Raw genomic sequence first — 15,943 nt, forward strand, 5'->3', positions numbered from 1 at the left:
GATGCCAGTCAACCTGTGGAAACTAGTGTTAGATGTCGCGGGTCTAAGCAACAGCATGAGAATGATGGGGCATTATGGAAACAGTAGTATGGAAATCATAAAATGTAGAGACTAGTATTTTGTTACTTGATCCGCGGTGATGGTATTGAAGAAGCAGCAGAAATAGGGGAAGTCTCGGTCCACGCACCGATGTTCCTCGAACTGAGAGTTATAGTACCAAGAGCACGGCACTGACAACTCAAGTGGTCGTACTGGAACCGAAGCAAAGGAGGTGAAACATGTATAAACCCACAGCTACAATAATGAGAGATGCAAGAGAATAAGTAAAGTAGGTAAGATAAACAGAAAATGCAAAGTAAGACTGGAAAAGAAGTGTGAGGTATACCTCCCAGACTCGCCAGCAGCCACCAAGCAAGTCCGCCTTCGGCGGGATGCATAGCTCATGTAGCAGCATAGGGTGGCCAGGCTGGCGCCACCCCAATCATACTCCCTCACCAGTTGCAGATCCACCAGCGCTTTCAAGAGGTAAAGCCCCCACGATATTCTCCCTATTCACAAATAGGGTAGTACCGAAAAGATACATCAGAAATCCGCGAGTGTACTGGGAGACCTCCTCCAGATTAGCTGGCTGAAGATTAGAGGAATGCTGTAAGAGCCAGCTATACCTCACCATCCCAGGACCGATGGTGTCTGGGATCACTCAAAAGGGATTGGGCCTCCAATCCTGACCCGTAGGCCAATGAGCATCGTGAAGTCATATGGGGTCAGAGTCGGCTCCCCGATCGACGAAAGATGAAATGAGTCTGTGATATCCCACCATCTCTCCACCAGGGCCCTGTGTAGAAATAGCTCAGCCCTCATCTGCACTAATCCCAAGCAAAAACGTCCGAAGCCAGTAGCATCAACTAGTGCACGGACCTCCGCAAGAAATGTCTGGGGCCAAAGATAGACCCCGTAGCCCTTAATCCTCCTGGCCATCACCTGTAATGTGGGAATATTGTCAATATCTGCAGTGTATCAAAAAGAAGATTGTTTACAAGGGATTCAAATATGTTCAAACAAATGGAAGAATTTGCTTATAGTGGAGGGATTGGCAGACGGGTGCTTTGCGGGCTCTCACAGTGGACTATCCTCATTAATCCCAGGAATGAGACCCTCGAAGCGCAGGATACCGCCTGGGGCCAGGGCGTGTGTACGTGGCTGGCAAGTGACCATGTCAAATGGTCTGTCAACCAATGAGAGGCAACACGGGCCCGGACACGGCCTCGGCCTCTATGTCCTCATCAAGAACGGCTCCAATATCAACAACGGGGTCGGAGATGGAGAGGTCACCACTAGCCATGAGGGGAAATAGAGGGAAAAGGTGAAGAAAGTGAGCGGGTGAGTGAGTTTGAGTGAAAATCCAAACCCTAGAAGAGAGAAAATAAAGAAAAGGTGAAAAACAAGAGGAAGAGGGAAGAATGTAGGTAAACACGTGAGAAACCAAAGAAAACAAAGAGGAAATTCTAAAACTCAATGAAATCAACTTTTGTTTGGTTCAAAACGTAGAAGAGTGAGTGGGTTTTATGAAAAAAATTTGCAACAGTTTGCGGGTTTTGTGAAAATAGGGAAAATCTAGAGAAAGAGGAGTCCTAGAGAGAGAGAAGAGAGGGAGTTTCGACGTTTGGTGTATGAGAAATGAGGGTTGGGGTTGTTTTAAACCAACCACGGTGCGTGGTTTACCAAATTTGTCCATGCAGGCTCTATTTGAATCCAACCGTATTTCATTGGGAGCCGGTCGGCTTCAAGTGCAAACCCAGTGTTGGTTTTGTTTATTTCAATGTGTTTTAGTGTTGGGTTTCAGTTTGGTTTGGGAGAGGTGCAAAATAAAAAAGAAGGGAATAGGAACAGCGAATAAGAAAAAGAGAGCAAGAAGAGAAAATAAAAGGAAGGAGAAAACAAAAGGAGAAAAAAAAACAAGAAAAAAAAACAATAGTGAATAAGTTATTGAGGAAAGGAAAAAGAGAGCAAAAAAGAAAAGAGAAAAGAAAATAGGAGGAAGAATCTATATAAGAAAAGAGAAAAAAAGGAGAAAAGAGGAGGAAGAACCTTTATGTGTTTTAATTGGTTTGAATTCATGGTCTGTTTTGTTTAATTTATAACTCGTTTTGCTTTGCTCTATTATTTTGTTAAGTCAATTCATGCTTTGTTCCATTATCTCGTTGTCTTGAGCATTCGTGATGCGTTCCGTTGTTCAAGCTAAGTCTATTTTCAAAATTAGCAAACTTGTTCTTACAATTTGCTAATTTGAGCATTTCAAATTTGTGCTTTCTTTTGAATTATTACAATTCGCGTTTACGCTTTGTACCTTGATTTGAGTTATCTCTGTGGGCTTCATTCTCCGAGGCCTTCCAAGGGATAAGATAATCTCACTCTATCAAGTTCTAAAACTTGTTTGCTCCCTCGTTGATTCAATTTCCTTCTCTCGCGTGAGATACGTTAGGCTTTCATTAACTCGATTAAAAACATCAGGTGCGTCTAGTGTTCACACCATCTTTCCTCCTCTCGCATGAGACGCTTTAGGATTGTTCAACTCGGTTAAAAACATCAGGTGCACCTGATGTTCACACCATATTTCCTCATTTCGCGTAAGACGCGCTCGGAGTTGATTTACTCGGTTAAAAACATCAGGTGTGCCTGGTGTTCACACCATCTTTCCTCCTTTCACATGAGACGCGCTCGAAGTTAATTTACTCGGTTTAAAACATCAGGTGCGCCTGTTTGTTCACACCACCTTTCCTCCTCTTGCGTGAGATGCGTTAGGATTATTGTCTCCATCAGTTAAAAACAGCAGGTGCGCCTATTTGTTCACACCACCTTTCCTCCTCTCGCGTGAGACGCGTTAGGATTGTTCAACTTGGTTGAAAACAGTAGGTGTGCCTGTTTGTTCACACCACCTTCCCTCATTTCACGTGAGATGCGTTAGGATTGTTGTTCTCCTTGGTTAAAAATAGCAAGTGCGCTTGTTTGTTCACACCATCTTTCCTCCTCTCGTGTGAGACGTGTTAGGATCTTGAGTTTCTCGGTTAACACCTTGGGTGCGCCCAGTGTTTACGTTGCCCTCCACCTTCCCTATGTGAGACGCAATTAGGCTAGCATTTTTCCTGCATTGGACATGGTTTGGTTTGCACTCTCTTTGTTCCCATGTTTGTTTACTCACCTCTTTCCATGTGAGACGTGGCTTGAGTTGTTTGGCTTTTGTTCAGATGTTGCATACTTGTTTTTTCTTATAGCGTTGTTTTGTCACTTGTTATTTACATAATTGTTTCATTGCATGATCATAAGTTATATTTCTTGTATGTCATTTGCATTCTGCCCTTGAACTACACAGGTTTGATTCCTTGCAAAGAGGATACGTAGGCAATCTCCCAGTTCAACCTTTTAGGAATTGTATTTTGATTTGTTTTCTTGCCCAAGTCTTACGGCCTCGTCAAATGGGTCGTCTTCGGGTTTTGACATTCCCTCATCTCATTTCATGACTTTGAGTTTTGTCAAATAGGGGCAACTGTAGACACCCCATTTTTAACCGCCCGTAAGACTTGGACCCTTTGTCTTGCGCACTCAGCGTTGAGTGTGGTTCGAGTTCTCAACGAGGGGTCTAAATTCAAGCTCCAAAACCAATCCCAAACCTTTCATATTTATATTTTTCTTAACCCATAATTTCATTTTTGAACCCTGTGTCAACCTGCATTGTGTCTGAAACAGAGGAACAAGAGAACACATGGGGAACTGGCTATACCATATTGGAAGCCGGCCGTAGCCATTGGGAGCCAGCCAGCTCTTAATAGCAAGAAACACTGTTCTAGGCGGGAATTAGCCATCTGTCCATTTATGAAGATATTTTCGACCTTTTTGGCTCAAATTCTATAAATATGAGCTCTTGGCTCTGTTTTGAGGGTTAAACAATTTAAAAAGAGCCTATACACACACTTAGAGCTCCTTCTTCTTGTATAAGCTACGTTTGAGCTAACCTATCATCTTTGCACCATCTCTATACACCATATACAACCTTGGATCATAACCTTAGAGCCTTGGTTGAGCTTTGTGATACACAATTCAAGTTTGAGAGTGTACTTGGACCAAGTTTGGCTCACAAAAAGAGCGTACCCTCTTCAAGATGTATAAGCTTACCACCTTTTCTTTTGCTCTCATTTCTATAACTTTCCATCTATTTCTTGTGTTTTTGTATTGTTTTGATTCTATTTCAAGTGTTGGAACTTGGGGTTGAATAGTTACCAAAGGTAGAGAGGGTTGACACCTTTTCTTGCCCTCTACTTCATAGCTCACACCCTTATTCTACACTCTTTTCTTTGCTTTTCAAACTAATTTTCAGAGGTTAAAAAGGGCAGGAAAACATGGTTTAAGGTCTCAAAAAGTTGAGGGGTTAGCCACCATTCCTTGTATTTGGTTACTAGTTTGTGTCTCCTTGCTTTTGTCTATCTTTTTGTGCACTTTTGGACACACATTTTGGCCACTTCTTTTTCTTTTTTTTTTTTAATGTTTTAGGGCTGTTACAAGGCTATTTTAATTTATTAAATTCATTTATGCTTTAAATATTTGCTTGTTGTATTGTAAGTCCTCATAGCTTCGGTTGTTTATGCCTTAGACACTGAGTATTTTGAGTTGATAGCTTTCTTTATTTCAAGAGTCTCATTTTAATAAGCAAGTTCACATGATCATCTCTGCAACCTCTCTCTTTTCTTCTTTTATTTTTGTTTTGAGCGTTATTTCAAACGATCGACGGTTATCCAAGGCATGGGAAAGAGACCTATGCTCAATGGCTTAATCTCTATGGAGGTTCATCGTCAAGGCATAGGCTCTCTCTCATGCCAAGAATCACTTCTTGTTTGAGGTCTCTTCTCATTTAATGGACTTAACCATCGTTTTGCACAAATTGATTAAAGAATGGCAAGGATTAATAAAATTGGCCTAAAATCAAATGGAACCAACATAAAAAAAACGTTTAGAGTCGATTGGATTCAGCCGGACGTTATGCCAAGTCCATTGTTCCGAGAATTGTCACGTATCAATTCATGATATGTTGATAAGACTTGGTGTGTGTCTACTTTCCTCTTTGAGCCTTCATAATAGGAGGAAATGGTGGTTTTTCATTGCATTGATTAAATTTTGTCCAAACGTGTTCAAAAGCATCAAGCCATCAAATTGTGCTCGTTGGTGGTTTCGAACTCGAAATTGTTCTTCTCTTGAGTTTACCATGATAGAGATGAGCAGAAGGGACAAACAAGGCCTAGAAAGGCTTTGTCTGCACTGTTCTTATCTCAGAGCGCAAAAATAATTTTGGCATAAAATTAGAGGCTGGCCAGCACGCTTTGGGCCCTGCCGAATCTCATTTGGGGCCGGCCAGCTCCCAATGTTTAGAAGGCGGTGAGATTTTTGCAGAAACAGAAAGCAGTGGCTGAGTGTAAGATAGAGCAATCTGGGTAGACAGAGCAGCTTTTGGACACTGTGCATGGGATCATCGTGTTGTAATTAGTATTGGTGTAATTATCTATCATTATTGTAATTATTCTTGTTATAATTATTTGTTGTAATTATTGTTGTTCATATTATATTGATGTAATTATGGTAGTATCCTTGTTGTAATAACCTAGAAAGCAAGTTGATAGTTAGTTCAATTAATTCATTCGTTTGGGGTTATAATAGGTAGTTTAATCCGGACATTTAGACATTTATTCGGACCCTTATACATGAGGACAAATATGTAATAATGGTTTATGTCTTCCAACCCCATTTCTTTATCCCTTTTATTTACCCGCTTATAATGGTTGCATCATGTTTCCTTAGCATTCCCATGTTTGCATACACTTGTTTCATGTACATAAGGGTTCGGCTCATCCTATTAACCACTCTCGATTTCAATTTTATTGTTTGAAAACGTAATTTATCACATGTCTTGAATTGAATCATATACCATGCTTATAGCCGAGCCTATAAAAATTGCATACTATGTGCGTTACATTAGTCAGATTGTATTATTTAGGAACATGCATGTTTTCTAATCATTTTGCTTTATTTGGCTTGCTTTGGAATACTAGGTGAGCATTTAATGTTTTAGCATAGCGCATAAGTGTGATCATTGCCAAATTGAGCATGCTTTCCATGAGGCTAGGTGCTTAATTGATACACTTGTTTTAATGCCAGTGAATGAAGGCTAATTGCTAAAATTGGGATAAATTGATTAACGTACATACAAACTCACCTTTTTAAGTGTCGCGTATTCAAACCAATTTTCAAAGCATTCCAACATTTGCAAATTAGTCTATACTTGTGTGCAACACATAGTAATGTTAGCCTAATAAATCAAAATAAGAGAATATAATGTAAATTAGGATCACATCATGATTAGTAGAGGCCGATCATTAATCGGGCAAGTGGGGTGCTCAATTCAAGACCTTCCCCTTCTGTACCTAAATTCCCGAGTTGAGACACTTTGGTGATGACAGACTAATGGCCTTTGGCACAAGTCTTGGGTTTCCTAAATTTTTCAAAAAATATTTAGGTAGTGACTCTGAAATCTAGCAAAGTAGTCAATTTTTGGCATTTGATTCAAATATTGATTTGCCAAAAGAATTGCCTGATTTGGACTCTTTTTTGTGTTTTCATTGTTTCACATTGCACTTGTGAAATCAGATTCAGAACCACGAGAGTCCAAACTGTAGGGCTAATCGTATCCGAAAGGACCACGAAAAGCAAGCTACAATGAGATTGAAATGCATGTGCCACATTGTATAAAAGAAAGTTGGCATCTTTATCTTTATAAAAAAATAAAAATAAAAAAACATCATGCACAATGGAAATCTTGAAAATTCAACAGTTCAATAATTTTCAATCAAGTTCAAGGGGTGGTAAATACGACTTAGGTAATCCCTAGGTTAATGTCTGCAAGTAGGCATAACTAGCACTACTAAAATCCCACTTTACCAGTAACTAACCAGAAGGCACGTGGCACCTCCTCCGTGCGTGTTTTCGGTCTTTCACCCTGGACAGTCAGGCCAACTTAATCAATTCCATCTACACCCCCTATCTAGATTTACCAACGTATTTACCCCAAAACATTTCTTTTTCAATGCAAAAATTTTCAAATCTCAATTCAAAACTCGTAACAACCAAATGAATTGAAATGTCAATGCAACATATATGAATGCATTATAATACTTTTCCATTTTCAATTTCCTCCACACAATCTTCTATTGTGATTAAAATTTCATTCTCTTTCTAATGTAATTTCACAAAATAAACCTATACTCATATAAATCTATCGAGAAGTAACAATATTTCTACATTTCATGACATTCTTATCAACTTAATCATTTCATGATTTTGTCAACATTTTGAACAACAAACTTCAAAATCGACTATTTCTCATATTCTATGGAATTCCTTATTTATATATGACAATAAGAAATTTCCAATCATTCATTCACTTTTACAATTTATCAAGCAAAACTCATGAATTCTCAACATCGCGCAAAAAATCCCCAAATTTCTAGGTTTTCACCACAAACTAGACATTTTTCCCATTTTTTCAAAGAATCTCCCCAACACCACATACTTCCTTGATAATGTAGTTTAAACTCTCAATCATATGCTAGCACCACCCCAAGTTGGAGAGATCCCAACCACAAAAAAGAAAACACAGGCAACACAAGGAACAAAACACAAAATAACTAAGAGTGTTATACACTTCTCCCTCGAAGGCAACATTTCACTTGCCTTAGATTAAACAGTAAGTCATTCTCTGAAAAAAGATACTTAGAGTAACTAGGTTTCATACATAATGCAATCCCCACCTTTGCGAAAAAAGATACTTAAAGTGTAAGTTAAAGATGCTTAAAATATGATTCCTAAATTCACACATAACGATGTGATCTAGAATTGAGTCTTAGAGATGATTGATTTTTAAACAATCAATAATTGACATGGATAGTTCCCATTAGTGTTGAAAATTTTGGAGTCTTGTTTTATGGATCTTGAATTTTTCTCATACTAAATTCCTTCGACCCCAGTTTTGTTTTGTTTTGTTTTTTTTTTTTTTTTAGCAAACTAGACGAAATCAAAGTTTGTTTACTTTGATTCTAAAAAAATAAATAATTTGAATTTTTTTTTTATGAAAAATGTTAACTAAATTTGTTTTAGTTTTTAGTGAACCTTTTCAAAATATATTTTTTACTTTTAAAAAAAATATTTGTAGGGATATAATCTTATACAAATTTAAAAAATAAAAATATTTAAGAATTGAAAAAAAGTACATTACATCCAATTTAGCAATGTCATAAATAACCACTTTTTAGTTAATCACAAAAAATAATAATAATTACCCCGTTTGGCAATAACTAATGTAGCTAACAAAAGGGAATGAAACATTTTTCGTGTTGTCAATAATTTCACTTTTAACTGTGGTAGTAACCCTTTTACATTTTAATTTAAATTGCAATGTCATTCTTCTATTTATCTAGCATTAATGATGTTGACGAAAATGAAAAATAAATGAACCAAAGTAAAATTTTAGTGAAAGTGTAAGGACTACAGTGAGATTTCATTGAAAGTATTCGGTCGCCATTGCCAATATGATGAAGAAAAAAATATATATATATCATGTTTACCTTACATGATAAGTTTCGTCAACCTTATTAATAGTACATGGATAGAAGCGTGACATTGCATCATGATTTAAAGTGTAATGGATTGACTATTACAATTAAAATTGGCGAAACAAAATTGAGATTATAGTGAAAGTACAAAGGTGCTAAGTTGCCACACCCCAGATTTATAGAGTCCAACCCACAAAGAATAATCATAAATAACAAAGGAAAAGACAATAATAAATATAATCAAAAGGGATTCTCTCGTATGTATATATTAATATCATTTAATAAATGAGATTCTCCAATTACAAATGTTTTATATTCAACATCTAGATGGAGTGAACATACATTATGTAATTCAAAAGCAACAACTCATATTTGTAAATAAAATTCCCTTAGGCTTAAATCATATAAAAAGGTACAATCCTTGCAAAAATGACACTTGGCCTACTAAAAAAGCCCAAGGCCTACAAGTCAAAAGAGATCTCTCTTAACTCATGCACATATCTTATGCCATGCCTCGAAGTCGGGACACACCATCAACACCTGAAAAAGATTTCAGCCACGTAGGGTGAATATATAGTCTACTAGGATAATCTTTCATGCGATAATATTTCTCTATACATGTACATGATCATGATGCTACATATTTATAGTACGCTCAAAATCATTTCTCATTTCAAAAGGGTTTATATCAGTTCCAATAACCAAAATCACATATTCTCTTTAAGTTAACGTTTCTCAATTTCATTACTATTGACTTGGTGAATCCTCTTAAGTGTATGTACCTACCAGTAGTCATCGCTAAGTACCACCTAATCTAGTGAGCTATTTGAAACAACACTCTACTAGTGACTATCGCTAAGCGTCATCTAAATATCACCAAATTTACTGATTTCTAATTGGAATGACCTTGGCACCTACACCGTATGGGTTTTTGGTCTTTCACAATAATCTATTGAACAAATTATCTCATCCTCAACTATACATGACCCAGATTCACCACTCTATTCAATTAAAGCCATCATGTTTTAACGAAATCAATACAACATATGCAAATATTCAATTCTTATAAAATATGCTCCATACACCTTCATTTCAACGACGGATTTTTATTTTTATGAATTCAACAATTTAACAATACAATGAATATGAGTTTTTGTCAACTTATTGTATCAATATCTATAACAATACAATTTTTCACCAATGGCCAATACAATTATCTCTAACTATTTTATGTGAACATTCATATTTACGTCATCTAATGTGAACATTCACGTCATCACGTACAGTCATATTTTTATTCAAATGAAAGTTGAAGCTTGTGGTTGTGTAATTTGATGCAATGCTGATGTGAACCTTAACATCAACTTTATCACAACGTCATTTGATATGAACATTCACATTCACGCCATCTAATGTGAACATTCACGTCATCACATACCGCCAACATTTGGATGCATGGGAACTACCAAAACATAATGATAATCACTAAAGAACCATGTTTAATTTTTTGTGTGTAATATATATCAATATTAAATAGTGATGTGTAGTTAATGTATTTTTTTGAAGTGAAGATAGAAGAAATAACAATGGTCATGGGAACTACTAAAATATAATGACAATTAACACTAAATATCAACATTAATGAGGATAGGAGAGATTGATGGTGTTTTGGTCTTCTTACCTCAAATAAGATTTAATAGAATAGTAAAAAAGAATATAAGTTAGATGGAATAAAACTCTTTAAAAGAAATTTATCAAAAAAGCTCTCATTAATTTATTTAAATCATTTTAGTTTTTTAAACTATAAGTAAAAATTAATTTATTTAAATCATTTTAGTTTTTTTTATTTAAACTATAAGTAAAAATTGTATTAAATATTTTGACTAATACACCAAAAAAAAATAATTTTAAAAATACAATAACAATGGAAAGAAAGGCTTTCCAACCAAATGGTTGATTTACAAAGGCCTCATCCCAATCATATTGGGCTGGGCTTTCCAGACCAGCAACTTGTTTTCCTTTCAACCCGACCATAATGATTTCAATGGGTTTTTCTCACATACCCTGAAAAAGAAATAAAAAACCCTAACCCTAAATTGCACATATATAAAACTCCACACAAAAGGGTTCAGAGCTCCTTATTGCTTCGGCAGAGGTTGAAGCGGCTCTCACTACTCACCTCCTCGCACCTCTCATCTTCAGGTCTCTCTCTCTCTCTTGGAGATCTTGTGTTTATGCGTAGTATTGAATGATTTGGATTGTTGTAATGCAACTATTGTTGTTGTTCGATCGCTTTGTGGTGTAGAAAACGGAGCAACAATGGCGTACGCAGCGATGAAGCCGACGAAGCCAGGGTTGGAGGAGTCCCAGGAGCAGATTCACAAGATCAGGATCACTCTTTCCTCCAAGAACGTCAAGAACCTCGAGAAAGGTCTCCTTCTGATTGCCCACTCCTCTTTGATTTTAATAAAAACCTATGTCAGGTTGATTCTATCTTTTAATTCTTATTGTCTACCAAAAATGATCAAACATTTCCAGTGATTGAGCTTAATATTATGAACACTTTTTCCCCGGATTGAAGGAATAAAGGCTAAATCATTGATGAAGTATAGGCAGAAAGTTTACAAAACATTGTTACCTTAACATCTTATGTCTTTGTTTGGTGACTTCTGACCAACCAGACATTCAATTATATACGTCTTAGCCGAGTCTTGATTTCTAAGTTGAAAACTTCAGTGTGTAAGTTCGTTGCCTTCTGGTTGCTACTAAGATTTTAAGTCTTTGGAACTTCCTTTCAATATTATTATTAGTTTATCTAAGAACTCTTGCCATTTCTTGCGATCCTTGCTTTGCTATCAATGAAATAAAAACAGGAATTACTTGTTAAAAATATGCAAATGCTATTTTAGAAATGGGAAAGCATTAATATGGAGGGTGATTTAGAGATTTTATCTTTTGGAAAGGTACATTGATTCCCTTGTTTCCTGAACTTCATATATCTCTCTCTATATATAGCAGACATGTAAGAAAGGTTTAGATCAACTCTCATCCTCTTGGATATAGGGCTTTTCATGCCATGTTTCACTTTGCCAGTTATAATAAACAGTACTCTGGTCTTGTTTTTAACTCTGCTTCTCCTGAAATGGGTTTTGATGATTCAAAGTGCAGTGTCAAAAAAAGTTAGATGACAGTTTAGAATTCTCATCTTGGAATTCTATGAATATGGATGAACACTCAACTTTTGGTTGGCTAGGGGGGGGGGGGGGGGGAAACACATTCTATAGTAAATATGGATAGTTAGGAAAGTTAATAAATATGGACTAGCTGAGGATTGGGTTTTGGGGGGAGGGGGGGGGGGGTGTGTGTTTTAGGAAGCAACATGAGGGATTGGGTGCTATATTGGGTTTTGTCGTGAGGAAATTCTACTTTACACATCTCAAAGAAAATAAATCATAATTAACATGATTTTAAAACATAACCAGAGATTGCTTTGCTCATAAGTATAATCAAAACCATCGTAATAAATTATAACCAATAGTACTTTGTAACATATTCAAATAATAACAAAACAATCAACTTTAATTTAACAATGTACTAATCTCACTGCCCTAATGCCCATAATCAAACACACCAAAAGTGCATAATAAAGAGTAATGTGGACCATAAGTTATATTACATATATATTGTAGCATACTAGTAAGACCTCTTGTGTTTGTTTATTTGTTTGTTTTGATACATATGATGCTTTAGGATTGTCATGATTAGATGGGGGCTTTTCAAGGTTTTGACAAAGAAGATGAAGATGAAGATGAAGGCATATCCATCCTGTTATTACGACTGAACTTTTTTCAATATTAACTTTTGATTTTGGCATGTGTGGCACGAATTTCATGAATCTAAATGGAACCATTTAAGTGTAGGGAGATAAAATGCAAAATGGTCAAAACCATCTAAGGAATATTTGGTTATTTGAAAAAAAATAAAAATAAAGGCGTAATTCTACGAGTAAAATAAATTGTGCCCAAACATTAAATATTAAGAAGTCACCATATATATGATTTTAGAAAATATGCATGGCAACAAGTAGCAACAAAAGTAGCAAAACAACTGTAAGCATTAGGAAGTAACAAAACAGAAGCTTAATTATCCATACAAACATTATAATTCATCAAAATTATGAATAAACTCAGTCTCCAATATCTCATTATTATAATCCATCAAAATAAAGGGTAAACTCTCAGTTTCTCAGAACTACTGAGAAAGACGTACTTGGGCAATTTGTCAATGAGTTCTCACATTATCAGTTCCACAAGAACCTCCTCTAGGACTGGTTCTTGATTCTTCAACAGCATTAACAAATACAATTGGAAGGCTGTTACTTGAAGTTTTTAAATGATAATTTTTTGAGACTCGGCAAGCAATACCAAATTTCTTTCCATTGTAACTCCTGTGACAAAGTCTCCTGACAATTGAAACAAAAATTCACTTGAAACCAGCTAAAATTTAAGAAGCAACAATCTGGAAGAAGCTAGAATGGGTGTCTAGATACTCACATCTTGACCTGTTGCATCATGATCCACAATCAATGTCTGAAGGTTTGGACATCGTTTAAATGCAGCAAGACCCATCAAATCAGTTTCATTATAGCTTGTTTGTAGCTCCAAATGGATGAGGTTTTTTAATACAAAACCTTTAGGGACACGATCCTTTGTCTGCAGAAACTTTGGACAAAGAGAACAATTTTTTACATCAAATAATTAGTCAGGAAAATCTTGTTTCATGACACACTTCTAATAAAAAGTTATCACCTCTTGCCCTGAGTTTCAACAGGTAGCATCATCACTTGTATATGCTTACATTCGCCTCAACTATGTGTATTTAAATGGAGAATGAATTATACATGGCTGTCCTGTACAATGAGTTTTATAGACAACCATTCTAAATGTGTCACATAGGCAAAATTCAAAAATATTGGGCTACACAATAGAGTTTTTCCCTTTCTTCCGGCTGGGCTGTCATTCATGCACAAACTTGATTGCTATTGAATTAAACACCACAACTAAAATGAAAAAGAAAATAAAATAAACACTGTCTCGAGACACCAAACCATTCACCAAAATCCCAATACAAATTCCCATTTGATTTTCTTAGAAAGGGATTCCCTATTTGATAAAAGCCACTAACACAGCAAAGGAAAAAATCACCACCACCAAAACTCATCAAAAATTCAAACACAGTCTTACATAGTTTTTGCCAAACTGTGACAGTGATGATGGGTTCAATTGGAAGAGATTCTATAAATGAAACCATGATTCTTCATCTGATCGGCCAAATGTTTTGGAGGGTTGGGTTTTTTTGGAAAATGGTGTGAGGTTGTTGTTGGGGGGAGGGGATAGGTGGGTTGGTTTAGGTAAGAGGCGGTGGAAAGGAAAAAACCACAAAACAACAATGTTGGCGAGTTTACTTATTTTTTCTTATGTGGTGATTTTTTATTGGCCAACTATAAAATTGGTGTTTTACAATGTCTGTTTAGAATTTAATCTCATTTATACATGTTCCTAGATGCTGAAATTATTCTGAATTTCGGAATTTTGATGAAATTTTTGTATGGTAGCTCTGATAATGAAGTTTGTGAAATTTTTTCCTGAGGTGTTGATATCTTGTTTTTTATGTTTGTTTTTGATTGACAGTGTGTGCGGATTTGGTTCGCGGTGCCAAAGATAAGAGGTTGAGGGTGAAGGGACCTGTCAGGATGCCCACCAAGGTTCTTCACATCACTACCAGGAAGTCCCCTTGTGGCGAAGGTACTGAGTTTAGAAATATCTTGATCTATTGTTTGAGGTTATTATAGTGGTTGGTGGGTAGTTTTGATTAAAAGCGCATAAAACTGTGGTTATAAACATTTTCCATTGGGTTGTAAATTTGTTTCTATGTTTAACTGTTAACTGAGGTTTTCATGTATTTATGTCGTGGCTGGTTATTTTTTTTAGAGTTTGTTGTAATTTTTTTGTTCATTGGTCAAATGTGCTTGCTCAATACATAGCTACATAATAAACTTATATGTGGTGCAAACCTTTTGTACTATGACTTGGATGGACTTGTGCAATGTATTACCTGTTTAGTCTAATCTGGTTTTAAAATTACTCAACTGCACCCAAATTGCAACTCCTAAGTCGTGCTTGTAGATTATGTTGACAGCACATCACCTTTATGACTACTGTGTTCATGTGGCACAATTTCAGTGCGTTACTGACCTGACAATGCCCAAATGCTTCCCTAGTCCACATAAAAATTGGTTTTTAATGTTGGTTAATTAATTTGAATCTTTCAAATGGAATCATAAAACTTTTTACAAGAGTCTATGAAGTTTCTTTGTTTTACGTGGCATATTTTTCAGTGGTGCTTTGTACCTGCTGGCGGCTTTCCAGTAGGGATTATTATGTGTGCGAATTTCAGAATTTGAGAAATATGTTCAAATTTGCTTGGGTTTTAAATTTTCTTTTTTTTTAAATGACACGAGTTCGGTTAAAAAACTTTAATTGTATCTTATTGTCATCAGACTTGAATGTTCTCCAAAGTTATCTTTTGTTTTTTAAAAGGAAAATGTTTGGTAGTCCAAAATTGTGTGGTTCAAATGGCTCAAATCTGTCAAAACGATGTCGCTTTACACTCATAACGACGTCGTTTTGAGTGATTTAAGCCATTTGAGCCACAAAATTTTGAACTGCCTAGCATTGTTGTTTTTTAAAAAAAAGACTTGAATGTTCTCCAAAGTTATCCCTTGGAAGGTCAAAACATGAAATCCAATAGTGTCTAGTTAAACTGAGTATTTCATTTCACCATTCTTAATAGAGTTTTTACTGTAGCTGAACATACTCAGACCTGCATTAAATTTACAGCTGGGCGTTGACAGGAAGAGACTCATTGACCCTTAATATTTTTGCCTTGACAGGAACCAACACATGGGACAGATTTGAGCTCCGTGTCCACAAGCGAGTTATTGATCTCTTCAGCTCCCCAGATGTGGTTAAGCAGATCACCTCTATCACTATTGAACCTGGTGTTGAGGTTGAGGTTACTATTGCTGATTCTTGAAACATAGTTAGCGTTGTGTGAACCTCTTTCTTTGATGTTCAACATGGGATTAAGATTTGTAGTAGCAAGCTACTTGGTCAGAGTTTTTATCAATTACAATTTTGAAGTTTAAAAGTTAGTTTGATGTGACATACACCTTGTGATGTTATGTTTTTATTTTTAAGAAATTTGAATGCATGCTATTTTTATTTTTTGGA

The 15,943-nt window shown here is 36.0% G+C and overlaps 1 protein-coding gene across 1 annotated transcript; it reads left to right on the forward strand.

Moving 5' to 3' along the window:
- Nucleotides 1-10,598: 10,598 nt before the first annotated feature.
- On the forward strand, nucleotides 10,599-15,943 carry LOC114260416 (small ribosomal subunit protein uS10y-like). Its single transcript, XM_082879317.1, has 4 exons — nucleotides 10,599-10,853; nucleotides 10,957-11,082; nucleotides 14,342-14,455; nucleotides 15,604-15,943. The coding sequence occupies exons 2-4, from the start codon at nucleotides 10,971-10,973 to the stop codon at nucleotides 15,744-15,746; spliced, it is 369 nt and encodes a 122-aa protein (XP_082735443.1). The 5' UTR covers nucleotides 10,599-10,853; nucleotides 10,957-10,970; the 3' UTR covers nucleotides 15,747-15,943.

The sequence above is a fragment of the Camellia sinensis genome, chromosome 1, assembly GCF_055761805.1.
Source record: "Camellia sinensis isolate YWXY chromosome 1, ASM5576180v1, whole genome shotgun sequence".
Classification (NCBI taxonomy): Eukaryota; Viridiplantae; Streptophyta; class Magnoliopsida; order Ericales; family Theaceae; genus Camellia; species Camellia sinensis.

Coding starts and splice junctions, on each gene's coding strand:
- LOC114260416 (XM_082879317.1), top strand. CDS start 10,971: ATGGCGTACGCAGCGATGAAGCCGACGAAGCCAGGGTTGGAGGAGTCC. Junction 11,083..14,341: donor CGTCAAGAACCTCGAGAAAG/GTCTCCTTCTGA, acceptor TTTGATTGACAG/TGTGTGCGGATTTGGTTCGC. Junction 14,456..15,603: donor GAAGTCCCCTTGTGGCGAAG/GTACTGAGTTTA, acceptor TTGCCTTGACAG/GAACCAACACATGGGACAGA.